At 40.6% G+C, this 19,818-nt stretch overlaps 1 protein-coding gene across 5 annotated transcripts in view; it reads right to left on the bottom strand.

The window, feature by feature from the left end:
- LOC126473257 (serine/threonine-protein kinase tousled-like 2) overlaps positions 1 to 19,818 on the bottom strand; it is a 585,239-nt gene that overhangs the window by 321,687 nt on the left and 243,734 nt on the right. For 3 of the 5 annotated variants that reach the window (XM_050100191.1, XM_050100194.1, XM_050100193.1), the window contains one exon: positions 15,467 to 15,595. The exons of the other annotated variants lie outside the window; for them this stretch is intronic. In XM_050100191.1, coding sequence (XP_049956148.1) covers positions 15,467 to 15,595 — 129 coding nt within the window. The remainder of the gene's footprint in view (positions 1 to 15,466; positions 15,596 to 19,818) is intronic. 5 annotated transcript variants of the gene reach the window in all.

The following is a 19,818-nucleotide window of genomic DNA, read 5'->3' on the forward strand; positions in this document are numbered from 1 at the left end:
CTGAATGAATATTGAACTGACACTGTACATCTGCCTGACCAACGATCATCGTGACTAAGAACGTTGTTGGTGAGTTCATGAAGTTGCCCCAAAATATACCATAGAATATTAAGGGTAAAGGTAATACAGGCACGATTGATTTCAACTGAGTAGCATCAGGATAAATCCTATGACGTTGTCTGTGAGCCCAACACCATATAAATACACACGTTGATGCGCCCTAGTTTCCACGACAGTATTCGTGCAGAAATATTGAATAGATACGAGATGTGATCAAAAGTAACGAGAATTTGTTTTTCTTAGAGAATCTTTATTTATTGATCAACTTCACCTTTGTCCCCTTCAAAGTAAACCCCCTTAGACATAACAATTGCGCCAGTGCTTTTTCGACTCTTGGAAGCATTTCTGGAACCCACTTGTTATGGTGTTCAGCTTCAGCTATCCTGCTTTTATCTCTTCAATGGCGACAAAACGACGTCCTTTCAAGGCTTCTTCAGCCTCGAAAACAGAAGTCACAGCCGGTCATATAAGGCGTATACGGTGGCTAAATCAACGGTTTTGGTTATTTTGCAAAAAAAAAAAAAACCACGAACGAGTACCACTTCAAACATCATCTGCCGACACTGACGCTATCTCAAAAATCTACGGATACCAGTCAATGAATGCTGGGTCCTATTTTGACTGGATCAAATGTAGGAATCTTCTTACACGCCGATCAAGGGGCCTGAAGATTGCGTTATGTATCCCTGAAACTGGTAGCCCAACAAAATAACAATTTGGAAAAGTAGACGGCTGAAAGATGTCTGACTTAACATTCTGGGTCCCTATAAAGTCAACGCTAAGCGTGACACCGATCTGCCTCAATCGTCGGTTACTCATTTGGATGACTGTCAACGCTACTCTTACATCAGTTCTACACCTTCCTGTGAGACGTTTGTAGCAAATATTATTGGAAGCAAGTATTTCACACACATAACCGACAAAAAAAAAAAAAAAAGTTGTATCATGGACACAATGGTCTGTTTGCTTATACCCTACCATGCTAGCTGCCAAAAACCACCGGCTAAGAAAGCTGTCTACTTGTGTAACGATTGTAAACATTCAAGTTTTGAAGATGAGGACTGGTGCAGAATGGTGAACGAAATTTTGTGTTGCAGAATAACCTTACCTATTGCAAAATCACCCTCCTGTGTATGCTGCAAATTTATTTACAGTTTTGAACAGTGCCAATAATAAGAAGCGTGTGATATATTTATAAAATGGGGCTCACATATGTAGGCATTTAATAAAATTGCAGCATTTTTGTTGTTTTGCTCTAATAGAACAATACGTTAAAGAAATGGAAAATCTAGGATGATATAATGACAGTATAATGAAAAGGAAGAGCGATACTCACCATATAGCGGAGATGCTGAGTCACAGATAGGCACAACAAAAAGGCTGTTAAACTAAGCTTTTGGCCAAAAAGTCCCGGATAGTAATCACTCACACACACACACACACACACACACACACACACACACACACACACACACACATATATATATATATATATATATATATATGTTGTTGTTGTTGTGGTCTTCAGTCCTGAGACTGGTTTGATGCAGCTCTCCATGCTACTCTATCCTGTGCAAGCTTCTTCATCTCCCAGTACCTACTGCAACCTACATCCTTCTGAATCTGCTTAGTGTATTCATCTCTTGGTCTCCCTCTACGATTTTTACCCTCCACACTGCCCTCCAATGCTAAATTTGTGATCCCTTGATGCCTCAAAACATGTCCTACCAACCGATCCCTTCTTCTGGTCAAGTTGTGCCACAAACTTCTCTTCTCCCCAATCCTATTCAATACTTCCTCATTAGTTACGTGATCTACCCATCTAATCTTCAGCATTCTTCTGTAGCACCACATTTCGAAAGCTTCTATTCTCTTCTTGTGCAAACTATTTATCGTCCATGTTTCACTTCCATACATGGCTACACTCCATACGAATACTTTCAGAAATGACTTCCTGACACTTAAATCAATACTGGATGTTAACAAATTTCTCTTCTTCAGAAACGCTTTCCTTGCCATTGCCAGCCTACATTTTATATCCTCTCTACTTCGACCATCATCAGTTATTTTGCTCCCCAAATAGCAAAACTCCTTTACTACTTTAAGTGCCTCATTTCCTAATCTAATTCCCTCAGCATCACCCGACTTAATTAGACTACATTCCATTATCCTCGTTTTGCTTTTGTTGATGTTCATCTTATATCCTCCTTTCAAGACTGTCCATTCCATTCAACTGCTCTTCCAAGTCCTTTGCTGTCTCTGACAGAATTACAATGTCATCGGCGAACCTCAAAGTTTTTATTTCTTCTCCATGAATTTTAATACCTACTCCGAATTTTTCTTTTGTTTCCTTTACTGCTTGCTCAATATACAGATTGAACAACATCGGGGAGAGGCTACAACCCTGTCTTACTCCCTTCCCAACCACTGCCTCCCTTTCATGTCCCTCGACTCTTATAACTGCCATCTGGTTTCTGTACAAATTGTAAATAGCCTTTCGCTCCCTGTATTTTACCCCTGCCACCTTTAGAATTTGAAAGAGAGTATTCCAGTCAACATTGTCAAAAGCTTTCTCTAAGTCTACAAATGCTAGAAACATAGGTTTGCCTTTCCTTAATCTTTCTTCTAAGATAAGTCGTAAGGTCAGTATTGCCTCACGTGTTCCAGTGTTTCTACGGAATCCAAACTGATCTTCCCCGAGGTTGGCCTCTACCAGTTTTTCCATTCGTCTGTAAAGAATTCGTGTTAGTATTTTGCAGCTGTGACTTATTAAGCTGATAGTTCGGTAATTTTCACATCTGTCAACACCTGCTTTCTTTGGGATTGGAATTATTATATTCTTCTTGAAGTCTGAGGGTATTTCGCCTGTTTCATACATCTTGCTCACCAGATGGTAGAGTTTTGTCAGGACTGGCTCTCCCACGGCCGTCAGTAGTTCCAATGGAATATTGTCTACTCCGGGGGCCTTGTTTCGACTCAGGTCTTTCAGTGCTCTGTCAAACTCTTCACGCAGTATCATATCTCCCATTTCATCTTCATCTACATCCTCTTCCATTTCCATAATATTGTCCTCAAGTACATCGCCCTTGTATAGGCCCTCTATATACTCCTTCCACCTTTCTGCTTTCCCTTCTTTGCTTAGAACTGGGTTTCCATCTGAGCTCTTGATATTCATACAAGTCGTTCTCTTATCTCCAAAGGTCTCTTTAATTTTCCTGTAGGCGGTATCTATCTTACCCCTAGTGAGATAGGCCTCTACATCCTTACATTTGTCCTCTAGCCATCCCTGCTTAGCCATTTTGCACTTCCTGTCGATCTCATTTTTGAGACGTTTGTATTCCTTTTTGCCTGTTTCACTTACTGCATTTTTATATTTCCTCCTTTCATCAATTAAATTCAATATTTCTTCTGTTACCCAAGGATTTCTACTAGCCCTCGTCTTTTTACCTACTTGATCCTCTGCTGCCTTCACTACTTCATCCCTCAAAGCTACCCATTCTTCTTCTACTGTATTTATTTCCCCCACTCCTGTCAATTGCTCCCTTATGCTCTCCCTGAATCTCTGTACAACCTCCGGTTCTTTTAGTTTATCCAGGTCCCATCTCCTTAAATTCCCACCTTTTTGCAGCTTCTTCAGTTTTAATCTACAGGCCATAACCAATAGATTGTGGTCAGAGTCCACATCTGCCCCTGGAAATGTCTTACAATTTAAAACCTGGTTCCTAAATCTCTGTCTTACCATTATATAATCTATCTGATACCTTTTAGTATCTCCAGGGTTCTTCCATGTATACAACCTTCTTTCATGATTCTTAAACCAAGTGTTAGTTATGATTATGTTGTGCTCTGTGCAAAATTCTACCAGGCGGCTTCCTCTTTCATTTCTGTCCCCCAATCCATATTCACCTACTATGTTTCCTTCTCTCCCTTTTCCTACACTCGAATTCCAGTCACCCATGACTATTAAATTTTCGTCTCCCTTCACAATCTGAATAATTTCTTTTATTTCATCATACATTTCTTCAATTTCTTCGTCATCTGCAGAGCTAGTTGGCATATAAACTTGTACTACTGTAGTAGGTGTGGGCTTCGTATCTATCTTGGCCACAATAATGCGTTCACTATGCTGTTTGTAGTAGCTTACCCGCATTCCTATTTTCCTATTCATTATTAAACCTACTCCTGCATTACCCCTATTTGATTTTGTGTTTATAACCCTGTAGTCACCTGACCAGAAGTCTTGTTCCTCCTGCCACCGAACTTCACTAATTCCCACTATATCTAACTTCAACCTATCGATTTCCCTTTTTAAATTTTCTAACCTACCTGCCCGATTAAGGGATCTGACATTCCACGCTCCGATCCGTAGAACGCCGGTTTTCTTTCTCCTGATAACGACATCCTCTTGAGTAGTCCCCGCCCGGAGATCCGAATGGGGGACTATTTTACCTCCGGAATATTTTACCCAAGAGGACGCCATCATCATGTAATCATACAGTAAAGCTGCATGCCCTCGGGAAAAATTACGGCTGTAGTTTCCCCTTGCTTTCAGCCGTTCGCAGTACCAGCACAGCAAGGCCGTTTTGGTTATTGTTACAAGGCCAGATCAGTCAATCATCCAGACTGTTGCCCTTGCAACTACTGAAAAGGCTGCTGCCCCCCTTCAGGAACCACACGTTTGTCTGGCCTCTCAACAGATACCCCTCCGTTGTGGTTGCACCTACGGTACGGCTATCTGTATCGCTGAGGCACGCAAGCCTCCCCACCAACGGCAAGGTCCATGGTTCATGGGGGGAGGATATATATATATATCTATATATAAGCACAGCCTCTGGCTGCTGAGGCCAGACAGACTCGAGGCAGTCTGGTTCAAATGGCTCTGAGCACTATGGGACTTAACATCTGAGGTCATCAGTCCCCAAGAACTTAGAACTACTTAAACCTAACTAACCTAAGGACATCACACACATCCATGCCCGAGGCAGGATTCGAAACTGCGACCGTAGTGGTCGCGCGGTTCCAGACTGTAGCGTCTAGACGCGCTCGGCCACCCAGGCCGGCGGCAGTCTGGTCTCGGTAGCCAGAGACTTTGGTTATGTGTGTGTGTGTGTGTGTGTGTGTGTGTGCGCGCGCGCGCTCCGCGTGAGAGATACCTATCAGGATCTTTTTGGCCAAAAGTTTTATTTGATTATATGGCTCAGTATCTCCGCTATATGGTGAGTAGTACCCTTGCTATTCATAATATTGTCAAAACAACACGATTCTTTGAAAACATTGCAAAGTTACTTCACCTTACGCTACAACCTTTTCCACTGTCAACAATAAACTAAATATTCAAAACACCCGAAAATACGAACACCAAGAACATGTACACCAAAACTATGAAGAAAAATTCCCGTTACTTTTCAATCGCGCCAGATACATGAAAGGAGAGGGAGCGGCGGGAGAGATGTATGTCTAACTGAATTTCACCTATCTCGTCGCGTTGTGAAATTAACTTTCAGTAGTTGCAACAACAGTTTACAGAGTGGGTGGATCTTGGAAACTGAAATAAAACTAAACGCGGAGGTACGTGTCTGGCGGCGACTCTCTAGGCTGAGAGGTGCTGAGCACTCGCAGGTGAGCAGTGCGCCCCTCTGTTGGCGGCTTCCTTTTAATTAAATCAAACGCGCGTTTCGCAAGAGCGCGGGCGCGCCGGGGCAGGAGAGGGCTATTGGGGAGCCGAGCCGACCGGGCAGCCGGCAGCCATGCAGCCGCCGACGGCGAACAAACCCGCGCCGCCGGTGGCGGTGGCGGCCGCGGCCGGCTGCAGATCAATGCGCTCGGCCGCCGCTGTCACACTTGTGTCCTTTTTTCCCTACTCCGCCCTTCCATCTCCCACTCTTCACCGGCTCTTTACCGCGAGCACTACCACGACCCGTGAGCGGCTAGGGGCAGAGAAAAGATAGGGAAAGAGAGCGAATGTAATGGGATGGGACGGGACGGAAGAGAAGAAAAGAAAAGAAAAGAAAAGCGCTCACAGGAGTGAGACAGAGATGGGGATGCGGGGATTTTCCCCCATTTCCCGCGGGAAGTGACGCGCCCCTCCCGGGAAAGCGCCTCGTGTGCCTCGCGCGGTCGGATGCTCTCGGCGCGCGTTGCAATTAAAGCCGCCGGTGCGGTACTGGCGAGCCGACTTATTGACTGCGTTTACGCAATAGAGCAGCGGGAGAGCTAGCATCGGCAAGCCCCAGCTCTGCCGCTCAACTACCGCCACTACACCGCAACACGCTCGCTTTCTGACAATTTCCTCCACAATCCGCCTTTTAAATTTTCGTATTTAAGAAAGAAATTACGAAGTTTAAAGACTGCTAACTTCCACTGATGGAAATAGCCTACGACAAATGCTAGGTACTGCCTACTAGCGATAGAGATGAGCATTATAGGGAAGAGTTTATTCCACAAATTTACAGTGGTCTTCGGTATCTTCCTATTCCGTAACAATCCCCATATAACTCCTACATCAACGTTCATAGTGGCTATACAATGACTCTCTCACTTTCCGTAGAATTTTTTTTCCATACCGCTCCAACATTAACTAGTGCTCTGCGTTCACGTGTCTATCCAACGAAGCATGGCCTGAGGAAACTTTTGGCATTCTTCTACGATATCGGATTATAAATGCTTATACAGAGAGAAACTAAATTCCTCCCAGAAATTTACGAAGTTATTCGGTTTTTTTGACTATTTGGAGCAAGAGACCAATGTGATCTCAGGAGGCTCGTAACAGAGTAATAACTATTACCATTACTCACAGAGATGACAAAAGTCATGGCATAGCGATATGCACATGTACAGATGGCGGTAGTATCGTGAAAACAAGGTACTGAAGAGTAGTGCACTGGCGGAGGTATCTGTCCTCAAGGATTCATGTGAAAGGGTCTCCGACGAATTACGGCCGCACGACGTAAAAAAATGTACTCTGAATCTGGAACTGTAGTTGGGGACAGACGCAGTGGACATTCTACTTCGGAAATTGTTAGAGAATTTAGTTTTCCGAGTACCACAGTGTCAGGAGCGTGCCGAGAATACCACATTTCAGGCATCACCTCTCACCACGGTCTACGCAGTAGCCAACGGTCTTCACCTAATGACCGGGAGAAACGCCTTTGCCTAGAGTTTTCAGTGGTAACAGACAAGCAACACTGCGCGAAATAACCAGAGGAACCATGTGGGAAGTACGACGAATGTATGCGTTAAGACAGTGGGTGAAATCTGGCCTTAATGGGCTGTGGCAGCAGACGACCGATGCGAGTGCCTTTGCTAACAGCACATCAACTACAGTGCCTCCCCTGGGCTCATGACCACATGGGTAGGGCCTTCGACAACTGGAAAACCGTGGTCTGGTCAGATGAGTCCCGATTTCAGTTGGTAAGAGCTGGTTGTGCACCCTTCACGAAGCCATGGACCCAAATCGTCAATAAGGCACTGGGCAAGTTGGTGGTGACTCCACAGTGGTGTGAGCTGTGGTTATATGGATCACTGATTGGACATTGTTACATTCGTCTAGTTGGAGATCATGTTCCCATACAAGGACTGAATTTTCATGGATGACAATTCATCATGTCATCCGGCCACAATTATTTGCGACTGGTTTGAAGGACGTTCTGGGCAGTTCGAGTAAATGATTTGGCAACCTGATGGCCCGAAATGAATCCCATCTAACATTTACGGGACATAACCGAGAGGTCAGTTCGTGCACAAAATACTGCATCTGCAACACTTGCGCTATTATGGAACGCCGTAGTGTTAGCATCGCTCAGTATTACTGGAAGAGACTTCCAACGACTTGTCTGAGTCCATACCACGACGAGTTCCTGGACTATGGCGGACGAAAGGAGGGCCGACATGATATTAGGTGTCCCATGACTTTCGTCGCTTCATTGTAATTAATTCCTTTCGTTACTCCAATTTTGTTCTCGTGAAAATACCGTGTAACACTCCAAACGTCTGAAGTATGTCATCATCAAAACTTATAACACGTAACACAGAGTACGGCACAAAGACTGTGATGTAGTTGTCGCTGCGGAGCAGTTCAGAATAGCAACGTTGTGCAGCTCTTTCACTGCCTTCAGCGAACCAATATACGAGTGCATATCGGTCCGATCTTCACGCGTAAATCTATTCATACTGCTGTGTATCACTGTTACATCGTAAACAAGTGCCGAAAACAGACCCCGAAACAGAACCCCGCGGTACTGAATGCAAGTTTAAGGCCGAAAAGTAAAGTGGGCATTAGTATTGCTAACATTAACTGCTGCGAGTGAATGGAACAAATTTGTTACCAAACAGAACGTAGAGAGCATATAGTCCATATTCTCACTGTCGTGGTTATTTTCAGCGCAATAAAGATACAAAGCTAAAAAACGAAATTCAATTACTTTGCAGCGCGTATTCGCGAGAAACATTGAGTGGTTAGTCATACTCACTTGATCATCTAGTGGTAGTTTGTTTTCTGTCTGCTTTTTGTGTGATAATTTTCGTGTAAAGTAGTAGCTATCTCATAATTTGTTCGAATTATTTGCATGCTTTCTCTCTTGTAGTTGGCTTGCGATTCATTTCTTTTATTTTCATTTCTCAATTACTTCGTGAAGAGCCACTGGAGACCACAGGTCGCTTATACCAAAACGCTCATAATATATGTATAAATAATCTCCGAAATTTTCTCGCTGTAGTTCAAATTACAATTAACAGCTGTAACGCGCTGTATTCGCGAAGCCCTTAAAAGTACTTCGAACAATGCATGACGTCCCAGTAAAGTAATTCTTAGGATCTGCCTTCGAGTTTTCCTAATGAACACCTGCAAGACAACTAAATCCTTGCGGACAAGCTGTGCGTACCAGTACTGACACAAAATTTAGTAATTCTCAACAGCGAGTGTTATTAGGATAGCACAGAGAGTTCTAGGGAAGATAACGATTTTATCTGTAGGGTCATGGTGTAATATGATTACCCTCGTCTACGCCTCTCGGGCAGTAGTGTGCGGTTCATTCAGCATTACGATGTAAGCTGATATACGTCACATGTCCGCTCAAGCATCTTCGGCAATTGCATGACATCAAAATGGAGGGAGAATGGGATGGGTGACCTCACCTATCCACTGTGCGGGTTCTAGCACAGATAATGATCCAAGAAGAAGTCCCAAACCAGTAATGTGGGTTAACAGGGCTACTCATAAGGGCGGGAAATCCAACCTTCCACCTTCCACTTTGATCAAGGCCAGTAGGAAGGCAAAATGGCGGCAAACTCCCTGCTTCCCAACTCCTTTCTCACCAGAGCCATTGTGTGAGTTTCGTCATTTGTGCGTTGTGCACGCTAGTGAAAAAGTATCAGGGATTGCGAGTTTTTGTAAATAGCAACAGGTATATATAAAATTTTGTATATACTGCACATGTGTAGTGTGTACACCTTTGAAGTTTTTTTTTCCTTTCTTCACCTGCTGCTAATCGACCCAGTCAGTATTACCGTATCGTCTCCCAAGTAAATATACCTGTATAAGTGCGCATATAAATTTCTATTAAAGTACAAAAGTAATGTTAACAAAAATGTATTGTTAGCTAAGAAAAATATATTGCTAACAGACAGAAATTAAAAATGCATTCTAAAACACCTCGCTAGAAAAAAAGAAAACCCAAAAATGAATTTGTTATAGACCTATTATTATTATTTCTTTACTTTCTCAGACGTTAAGTCTGGTTAAAAATGGAAAGTGACACGGACCTTGATCAAGGGTCACTTCCTTTTAACTGTACGGTATATGTTATATTGCATTTAGGAACTTTCGGGTAATTGAACATGTATCATTACAGATTTCTGTAGTTGTATATATAAGTTTGGATGTAGCTGTATTGCATTGATGTACTGGTGGATATTGTGTGGCATGACTCCTGTAGTTGATAGTATAATTGGTATAATGTCAACTTTATCCTGATGCCACATGTTCTTGACTTCCTCAGCCAGTTGGATGTATTTTTCAATTTTTTCTCCTGTTTTCTTTTGTATATTTGTTGTATTGGGTATGGATATTTCGATTAGTTGTGTTAATTTCTTCTTTTTATTGGTGAGTATGATGTCAGGTTTGTTATGTGGTGGTGTTTTATCTGTTATAATGGTTCTGTTCCAGTATAATTTGTATTCATCATTCTCCAGTACATTTTGTGGTGCATACTTGTATGTGGGAACGTGTTGTTTTATAAGTTTATGTTGTAAGGCAAGCTGTTGATGTATTATTTTTGCTACATTGTCATGTCTTCTGGGGTATTCTGTATTTGCTAGTATTGTACATCCGCTTGTGATGTGATCTACTGTTTCTATTTGTTGTTTGCAAAGTCTGCATTTATCTGTTGTGGTATTGGGATCTTTAATAATATGCTTGCTGTAATGTCTGGTGTTTATTGTTTTATCCTGTATTGCAATCATGAATTCTTCCGTCTCACTGTATATATTGCCTTTTCTTAGCCATGTGTTGGATGCGTCTTGATCGATGTGTGGCTGTGTTAGATGATATGGGTGCTTGCCATGTAGTGCCTTCTCCTTCCAATTTACTTTCTTCGTATCTGTTGATGTTATATGATCTAAAGGGTTGTAGAAGTGGTTATGAAATTGCAGTGGTGTAGCCGATGTATTTATATGAGTGATTGCTTTGTGTATTTTGCTAGTTTCTGCTCGTTTTAGAAAGAATTTTCTTAAATTGTCTACCTGTCCATAATGTAGGTTTTTTATGTCGATGAATCCCCTTCCTCCTTCCTTTCTGCTTAATGTGAATCTTTCTGTTGCTGAATGTATGTGATGTATTCTATATTTGTGGCATTGTGAACATGTAAGTGTATTTAGTGCTTCTAGGTCTGTGTTACTCCATTTCACTACTCCAAATGAGTAGGTCAATATTGGTATAGCATAAGTATCTATAGCTTTTGTCTTGTTTCTTGCTGTCAATTCTGTTTTCAGAATTTTTGTTAGTCTTTGTCTACATTTTTCTTTTAGTTCTTCTTTAATATTTGTATTATCTATTCCTATTTTTTGTCTGTATCCTAGGTATTTATAGGCATCTGTTTTTTCCATCGCTTCTATGGAGTCACTGTGGTTATTCAATATGTAATCTTGTTTAGTGTGTTTCCCCTTGACTATGCTATTTTTCTCACATTTGTCTGTTCCAAAAGCCATATTTATATCATTGCTGAATACTTCTGTTATCTTTAGTAATTGGCTGAGTTGTTGATTGGTTGCTGCCAGTAGTTTTAGATCATCCATGTATAGCAAACGTGTGATTTTGTGTGGGTATGTTCCAGTAATATCATATCCATAATTTGTATTATTTAGCATGTTGGATAGTGGGTACAGAGCAAGACAGAACCAGAAAGGACTTAATGAGCCTCCTTGGTATATTCCACGCTTAATCTGTATTGGCTGTGATGTGATATTATCTGAATTTGTTTGGATATTAAGTGTGGTTTTCCAGTTTTTCATTACTATGTTTCGAAACTGTATCAATTTAGGATCTAGTTTGTATATTTCCAATATCTGTAGTAACCATGAGTGGGGTACACTATCAAAAGGTTTTTGGTAATCAATGTATGCCTAGTGTAGCGATCTTTGTTTAGTTTTAGCTTGATATGTCACCTCTGCATCTATTATCAGTTGCTCTTTACATCCTCGTGCTCCTTAGCAGCAGCCTTTTTGTTCTTCATTTATAATTTTGTTCTTTGTTGTATGCGTCATTAATTTCTGTGTAATGACTGAAGTTAATATTTTGTAGATTGTTGGTAGGCATGTTATGGGGCGATATTTAGCTGGGTTTGCTATGTCTGCTTGATCTTTAGGTTTCAGATAAGTTAGTCCATGTGTAAGTGTATCAGGGAATATGTATGGGTCTGCACTGTAACTGTTAAATAATTTAGTTAGATGTGAATGTGTTGAGGTGAACTTCTTTAGCCAGAAATTTGCTATTTTATCATTTCCACGGGCTTTCCAATTGTGCGTAGAATTAATTGCTCGAGTGACTTCATGTTGCAAAATTATCACTTCAGGCATTTGTGGTATCATCTTGTATGAGTCTGTTTCTGCTTGTATCCACCGTGCATGCCTGTTATGTTGTACCGGGTTTGACCATATGTTGCTCCAGAAGTGTTCCATGTCTGTTATGTTTGGTGGATTATCTATTTTTATGTGTGTGTGTTATCTATAGTTTGGTAAAATTTCTTTTGGTTTGTATTGAATGTTTGGTTTTGTTTCCTTCTATTTTCACTTTTTTTTATCTTCTAAGTCGTTTGGCCAATGCTTGTAATTTCTGCTTCTTTTCATCTAATTGCTCTATTGCTTCTTGTGAGATTTTACCTAACCTTTTTCGTTTTTTGTCTGATATTTCATTTCTTATAAATTGTGTTAGCTGTCCGATGTCTTTTCTCAGTTTTTCTATTCTGATCTGTAGCCTGTGTTGCCATGCTGGTTTTGTGGGTTTCTTCTGTGTGTTGGTTGGTTCTGATCTCTGCCTAGTGTGTGTATTTAGTGTTGTGAGTGCTCCTACATAAACCAGTAGTTGTAACTCTTCCATAGTTGTGTATTCATTTATTTTGTTGTGTATGATTGTGTTGATAGTTTTTATTGTTGTTTCGACTTGTGGGTTATTTGGCGGTCTATGCAAGAATGGTCTAATGTCTGTATTTGTGTCTCTGTATTCTATATATGTCAACTGAAATTTTTCTTCTATATCTAACATGTGTGTCACTTCATGTTCTATTTGTGCTTGTGCTGGTGGCTGTCTCAAGATTTCGTTATCCTCTGATTGTTTAATTGGTGCGTGTTGTTCTTTGTTTGTTTGCTCTGAGATGTTTGAGTCCATTACTGTATTTTCTTCTTCTTCTAATTGCACATTATTTTGTTCCAGTATTTGTTGTACTTGTTGTTTGATGTTTTCTAATTCTGACTGGGGTATCCTGTTATTTTTTATTATTACACGGATCTGATCAGCTAGTCGTTGTTCTGTTAAAAATTTTAATTCCGGGTATCTGGTAATAAATGTTGTGTATACTTGTAATCTGTATCCAGTTGTGTTGGTTCCTAGGTTTGTTGCTTGGTAATAACAGAACACGAGGTGTCGATTAACTTCATCTGACCATCCTCTGTCTTTGTTTTCCTTCTAGGGTGGTTGCAGGAAGCATATCCTGCAAAACACCTCTATTTGGATTTAAATCATTTTCCAGTTGGCTAGCAGTGTCATTACCATTGTGGGCGGGCATAGGGTTCAAGCGTCGTCCCCGACCATGACGGCGCTTGTCCGAGGCTTCTTTAGTTCTGTCCTGAACCAAGTAATCACACTAAAAGGCGGGTTAGCCCTATTAGTGGTTTGTTCTTTTCGTCGCCTTTTACGACTGGCAAAACATACCGGAGGCATATTCTTTTCCCGGGCCTCCACGGGGAAATTATTATTATTATTATTATTATTATTATTATTTACGAAAAACCGACACGCGGATCCCAAACAAATCTGATCTTTTCACTACAATGCACAGAGCACAAATGACAAGGCACACACAACTTCTCTTCTGAGGAGGGCAGAAAGTTTCCCGCCAGCTTATTGTCTTCCTAGTGGCCTTGATCAATGTGGGATTTGGGAGGGAGGGGGGGGGGGTTGTAGGATTTACCGCCTTTTTATGCCATCCTTTTCGCCTAGATCTGTGTTACCTTATCTTACAACATTATCTGGGCTAGAACCCCATAGTAGATGGGTGACCTTCATTTATCTGCTGATTTTGTCACATAATTGTCCAAGATGATTGGGTGGACACCTGATGGGTATCATGTTACCTTGTGACCTTGAATGTGCCACACACAATTGCCCGACAGGTGTGAGAGGGGTATCATGTTGACTGAAAGTCTGGAGCAGCGTTTAATGGTGAACACAAATCTTAAAGGACAGAATTAATACCAGTAAATAACATGTGTATTAGAGTATTAACTTATGCTTCAAAGGGTCACACACACTTTATCACGGAAACAATCGTTTAACATTAATAGTAAGAGTACGGTAGTGGCATATAATTTATCAGAGGTTCGCTTTCACACTTTATAACAAGAATCTTTACTCAAGTACTCTTCAACTTCTTGAACACAGTACATACAGCGACTCAACAGACCACGTAGTATGAGCCACAGTGCACACAATTACGATCCACGCATATTCCTATCTTCGGCAACTGACATAGACACGGTATCTTTACCCTTGGCGTTGGAGTCTAGACTCTAGAGGACTCTTGGCAGACCTACTTTATAGAAAACGATTCTTCTGTGCTGTCGTCACTTGTGCAATTAATGTTCGACGACACTATATAACAATAGTCGAACCACCTCAATCAGCAGTTGATTTTGCACTTTAACCTCTTGGCATCAACAAACTCAACATATCATGATAGCCTTCAAAAATGTATTCGTTCACTCTTGGGGCACTCTTGCGCCAGCTAAATATAGTCTTTAAAAACTAAATTTGACCATTTCGAACAACTTGTTCAAAATTTGTTTCACAGTGGAATTTTAAATGTCCTACTAACTGTCGCTAATACGTTGCAGTATTTATTGGGCATCTGTCATTGTTCAGCGTTTCCAAGAACTACGAGTTTGGCTGAGACGTAAACTACGTCATCGTTGATAAAATGTTAAAAAGTCTGATTTCTGTGATGACACACAAAATCAAATTCACTCGCTACGGCACGCTCATCCTCTTCCATAGACGCAGTGCATCTTCGCTGAGCTTCCGTTTTGTGGTATTCACCATGGTACACAATTATTTGTAATAAAATGATTGTGCTTACCTGTACTGTTGACGTATATGGCTATTTAATGCTTGGAACTCTGCGAGCAGATTAACAGAATTACCATTAAGGACCAGTGTCTCTATATATCAGAAACACAGTTACATTCCGCTGATAAAAATTACTGCCAAAATAAAAGCATACACCTTACAAGCTGCAGCTGTTACACCGGAAAATAGGTTTTCATAGCTGGAAGCTGTGTAAAATTATAGAGGCATCAACAAAAAATGCGTGCAATAAAGAAAGGCCACAGAGCAGGCAAAGGACAATTCGGAGCTGGTAATACTACTGTGTTAAAAGGAAAGTAACGAGACCTACAGAAGAGACTCAACACCTACGCAAAAATCAAAGTGCAGCAGGAAGAATTACGGGAAAAGCAAAGAATATTTTCTATTTGCTTCTAATTATTCAAGAATAGAAGAAATTAAAATTTGAAATATAAAAATGTGTCACGCAATGAGAAGCTCAGTAATGGTAGGAGCTTCGTGTAGGAGGAAAATCGGCAGGCAGTGTTAGGTCTACGTGTAGCGGGACTTTGAGGTCCACGTGTTCACGACGCCTACCGCGATATAACCGGGCCGCCCCTCTCGATGTTTTAGGCGAAATGTTTTCCAGTGTGCTGCTGCGGTTGAATCCCAGGTTGGATAGCGACGTGTGGACGTCGTTGATTTTCGCCCCGAGGACGGCAGTTACTGCAAAGAAAGAAAGATAAGAAACGCCAGTATTACAGTTTGTCGTTAACGCAGATAACAGCGGACCAATAACCACATTCTTTTACATAGTTCCTCTCTTGCCTCCCAGTCTTTTCAGATAATCGGCCATTTCTGGGAATGTGAATGTTGGGACTTAGTGCACAAGGATAGGCTCTATTATCTTGATACAGATTAAAACGCACGAAGGCAGCGAAATGCGTCAGTACGTTAAAATTGGGGAAGTTTTAGGAGGAAACACTTTACACTTCAGTGCTCAATTATCTATTTTACCTTCAATCTGTGAAATTTTCAATAAATCCTAGAACCTTGTGATTTCGAACCGAAGACGCACTGTAGAATAACGTTTTGCTAACACTATAGACACTATTTTGAGCTATACGAATGAAAAAATAAATACATCCGGGCATGGCTGGTGACGAAGGAAGAGAAGACCATCATCATCAGACGACGACGACGACGACGACCACCACCACCACCACCACCACCACCACCACCACCACAAATACTTGAACAACAAAACAATGACGATCACCATAAAACAACAACAAAATAGAACGACGACCACCACCAAAAAGAGACTATACAACAACGATCAAAACAACAACGATGACGTAGGCGACAAGAACAACCAGACTCTGATCAGATTTAGACAGAGTAATACGGCAACTTAATGTTGTAACTCAAATTAGCTTCACAGAAAAATCAAGCGCTATGGAAGTTTGTTTCTTGTGTCTGATAGCAAGAGTGAAATAGGGAAATAGGAAATTGAGCGAAAAGGGGCGCAATGATTATGGGGAGATTGTCACTCGCGTGTTTTTTGGGTCACTGTAACTGAACTAGCTACTGTAAAGATTTTACTTTTCCGTTTTTCTTGGGATATGGCGGCAGTTGTTCTTGTACAATACATACTAGAGTCGTTGCAGATCCATATATCAGCTTTGGGGAAGGCTGCACACAACTGCTGGAACAGCATAAGCACCTCATGTGGAAGGATGATCAGCGGCCCTTGGATCATAGTTCTCACGAGACTATCGAATTCATCTTGACCTACGAAAGAGCTGATTCTCATAGTATTGTTATTGGGACTAATTTTGCTCGTATAAATACGATGTGGTCGTTGGCCTTACGTATATAGCGTAAGACAGACCGAACATCACTGATAAAACTATGTATCTGAGCAGAGGCCAATCAATATTTTTTCGAAACTGAAATTATTACGGTAAAATCTGTATCACTTATTTATTTATCACCACCTTTCAGGTTATCATCATCATCATCATCATCATCATCATCATTCACGGTACACGAAAGTAACAATGTGGACCAACATGTTTCTTCGTTTTTTTTTTTCTTTCTTAAATTTACGAAGTTGAATGTCCATTTTTACAGATTGCAGATAATAATCATTCTTTGGCAATTTCTAACATTCTCTGACAGGTTTCTTTTTTGTTGTGCTCCTTTTTCACAACTGTAAAGTTCAAACGCGTTTTCCTTTTGATTTCTCGTTAACGTCTTTTTGTCTACTTTAACAACAACATGTATGTGACTCTTCAAGCTTTCCCGGCAGATGTGTTGTAAATAGTCTTCACGGGTTTGCCGCCGGATCACCTTGTACAAACTCCACAATATTTCTTCGGAGCAACTGTCCGACATCTTCAGGTGGTTCAACCTTGCTGGTGGCTAGGTACGTACCTACTATAATAGTGACAACATAGATGGAAAAACCCGTACAAAATCCACTTTTAACACTGACAATTCTTGGTGTCTGAAGATTCTCCTCCTCCGAATGGCTTCTGTCAAATTACTCTGATCAGAGCTCGGAAGTTCCCGTTCGGACTTCTAGACAAATTGTACTTTCCATGTGAATTGTAATGCGCTCAATACCTGAAGATAATTATACTTATTTACAACCTAACAACGTCACAGAGTCCACCATCTCTGTAAAACGTCCCGATGGACTGAATGATAGAATCCGTAAACATAATGACTTTGTTTCTCCAGAGTATAATCCACTGGAGTTCTCCTTCACATTAGCTGTATTCGAAATTACAACTTTCACTTTTTGTGTCTTAACGATAACTTCGAAAAGAAAACGGTGCACGTCGAGAGTACCGTAAATTAACCTTTACCACCATAAAAAGCAAAAACTTACACGAGATGGAGTACCAGAAAGTATCATACGAATACCAAAATGTATTATGCAGAACTACGACTTTGAAATAGCTCTCAATGTTTCTTATTTGATTTGCTGATCTCTTCCTCTCTTTAGATTAACCTCCGATGAAAAATCTGAGATGATTGTTACGAAACATACGCCACGGGACATCCAGGTTAGAAGAGAGGTGCTTATCATAATAAAATAAAATTGGCCAGTTATTAGGCTTAGTGACTTAATTTCACAAGCGGACCTTACGAACAGGTCCTCTTCCATTTTCATCGAACTTTAAGATCGGAAGATCTGTGCACGTCGTCTGTTTCGTAACGCAGTACTACAAAATTCTCAAAAAACTCAAGAAACTGCCTTTGAAGATCAGAAAATTTCCGAATGCTGTTAAGCATAAAACATTATTGGTTTACTAACATATTCCGTGATGACTGAAAGCACAGCGTTAAACGATTGCAATCGTAAAGTGGTTGGTTCGAATCTTTCTAGTAGCATGTTTGTTTACTTTCATTTTAACTCCATATTTAGTAACAAATAGGAATATTAATTAACAAACCTGGATCGTAATTTTCAGCGAAAATAACATTTTATATTTAATTACCGAAAACAAAGTTTCATACAGGTACGTCAAATATGCTTTTGTTAAATTATAAGGACGTGTGCATCACCAATATCGTTCAATCTCTATATATAAGAAGTATTTTAAGTATTTTATTTCCTATTTGACATTTCGCATTTTTGTACCAAATTTTAATTTATTGTGGACTAGATTTTCATACTTTAGTTATTACATCCATTAAATAATTAAGATTCATTATTTGTTAACACTTCTATTAGTTAATAAATAAAACGTTATAATATCATTCACTGATTTGGTATCACGCGTGTTCCCAATCGCCAACTGCTGCCTACAAGATCGCGGGACATATGTGATCAACACGTCGTTAATCTCTCCATTTGTTATTACCAGTATACGAGTTGTGATGATGCCGCTGTTTCTTTAATCAAGCAGCTCTTAATTTGGCCTCACGAGGCAGTGTGTATCACGTCCCAGACCTAACTACCTGTGCAAAATACGGGGTGGTTCCAAAAGTCGAAACCGTCACCTTTCGCACCGAAGGCAGCAAAGCCAACCATTCGGCTACGGAGGTGGTCTTGTTGATAATAATGCTTATTGTTAACAAACATGGAATTTAAATAGAAGCAAAAGATATGTATGTTACTAGAGAGATTCGAACGAGGGTCTTTATGGCAGAAACAACACAAAACATTATTGTACGGAGTTGGTGTAAAACGACACTGCATTTTCACGATTTACAGTATTCCACCGATGAGAACTGGAGAACAACTGCTCCTCTGCCGACCTCACTGAGGAGATTCAACACACAACTGTTAGTCTCAAAAAAGCTTTACCTTCAGTAACATTTTGAAACGCAGCACTCGGCATTTAACTTATATTGTCTTCAGAACAGTCCACAGTGTGTGTGTGTGTGAGAGAGAGAGAGAGAGAGAGAGAGAGAGAGAGAGAGAGAGAGAGAGAGAGAGACGTGTGTGCCAGCTGGACCGATGCAACATTGCTCTTTCGACATTCCGTCTTCAGAAAAACTAATTTTAAATATGGCGTATTTGCTTGTAGAAGATACACTGTTCTACTGAACTCGTTGAGTTGTTTAGAATGTTGCTAGAGTGGGATCCATTTAGTTAAGAACGAAGGTTTTTCGATTCATAACAACAGCCTAATCTTGGGGCATGTAATATGCGCATTCATTTCAACCACAAATTACTTTAATTTGGAAACGAAAGAAACTTCAAAATAGCTATTTATCTTCAAAAACCACCTCTGTGCCTGTCAACTGGTTCAATCGAAACTGTGTTATCCTTACAGCAACATGCCGTACTCAAAGTGTTTGCCTATCAACATAGAGCAGTAGGATGTTATAAATCTATTTCAATGAAGTGTTATGCTGTGTGTATCGTTTCCTTTACATTAATGATGTAACTGTTTCCTGCCGGTTTTTCGAAACGCATTCGACGGCAA

The sequence above is a fragment of the Schistocerca serialis genome, chromosome 4 (genome assembly GCF_023864345.2).
Source record: "Schistocerca serialis cubense isolate TAMUIC-IGC-003099 chromosome 4, iqSchSeri2.2, whole genome shotgun sequence".
NCBI lineage: Eukaryota > Metazoa > Arthropoda > Insecta > Orthoptera > Acrididae > Schistocerca > Schistocerca serialis.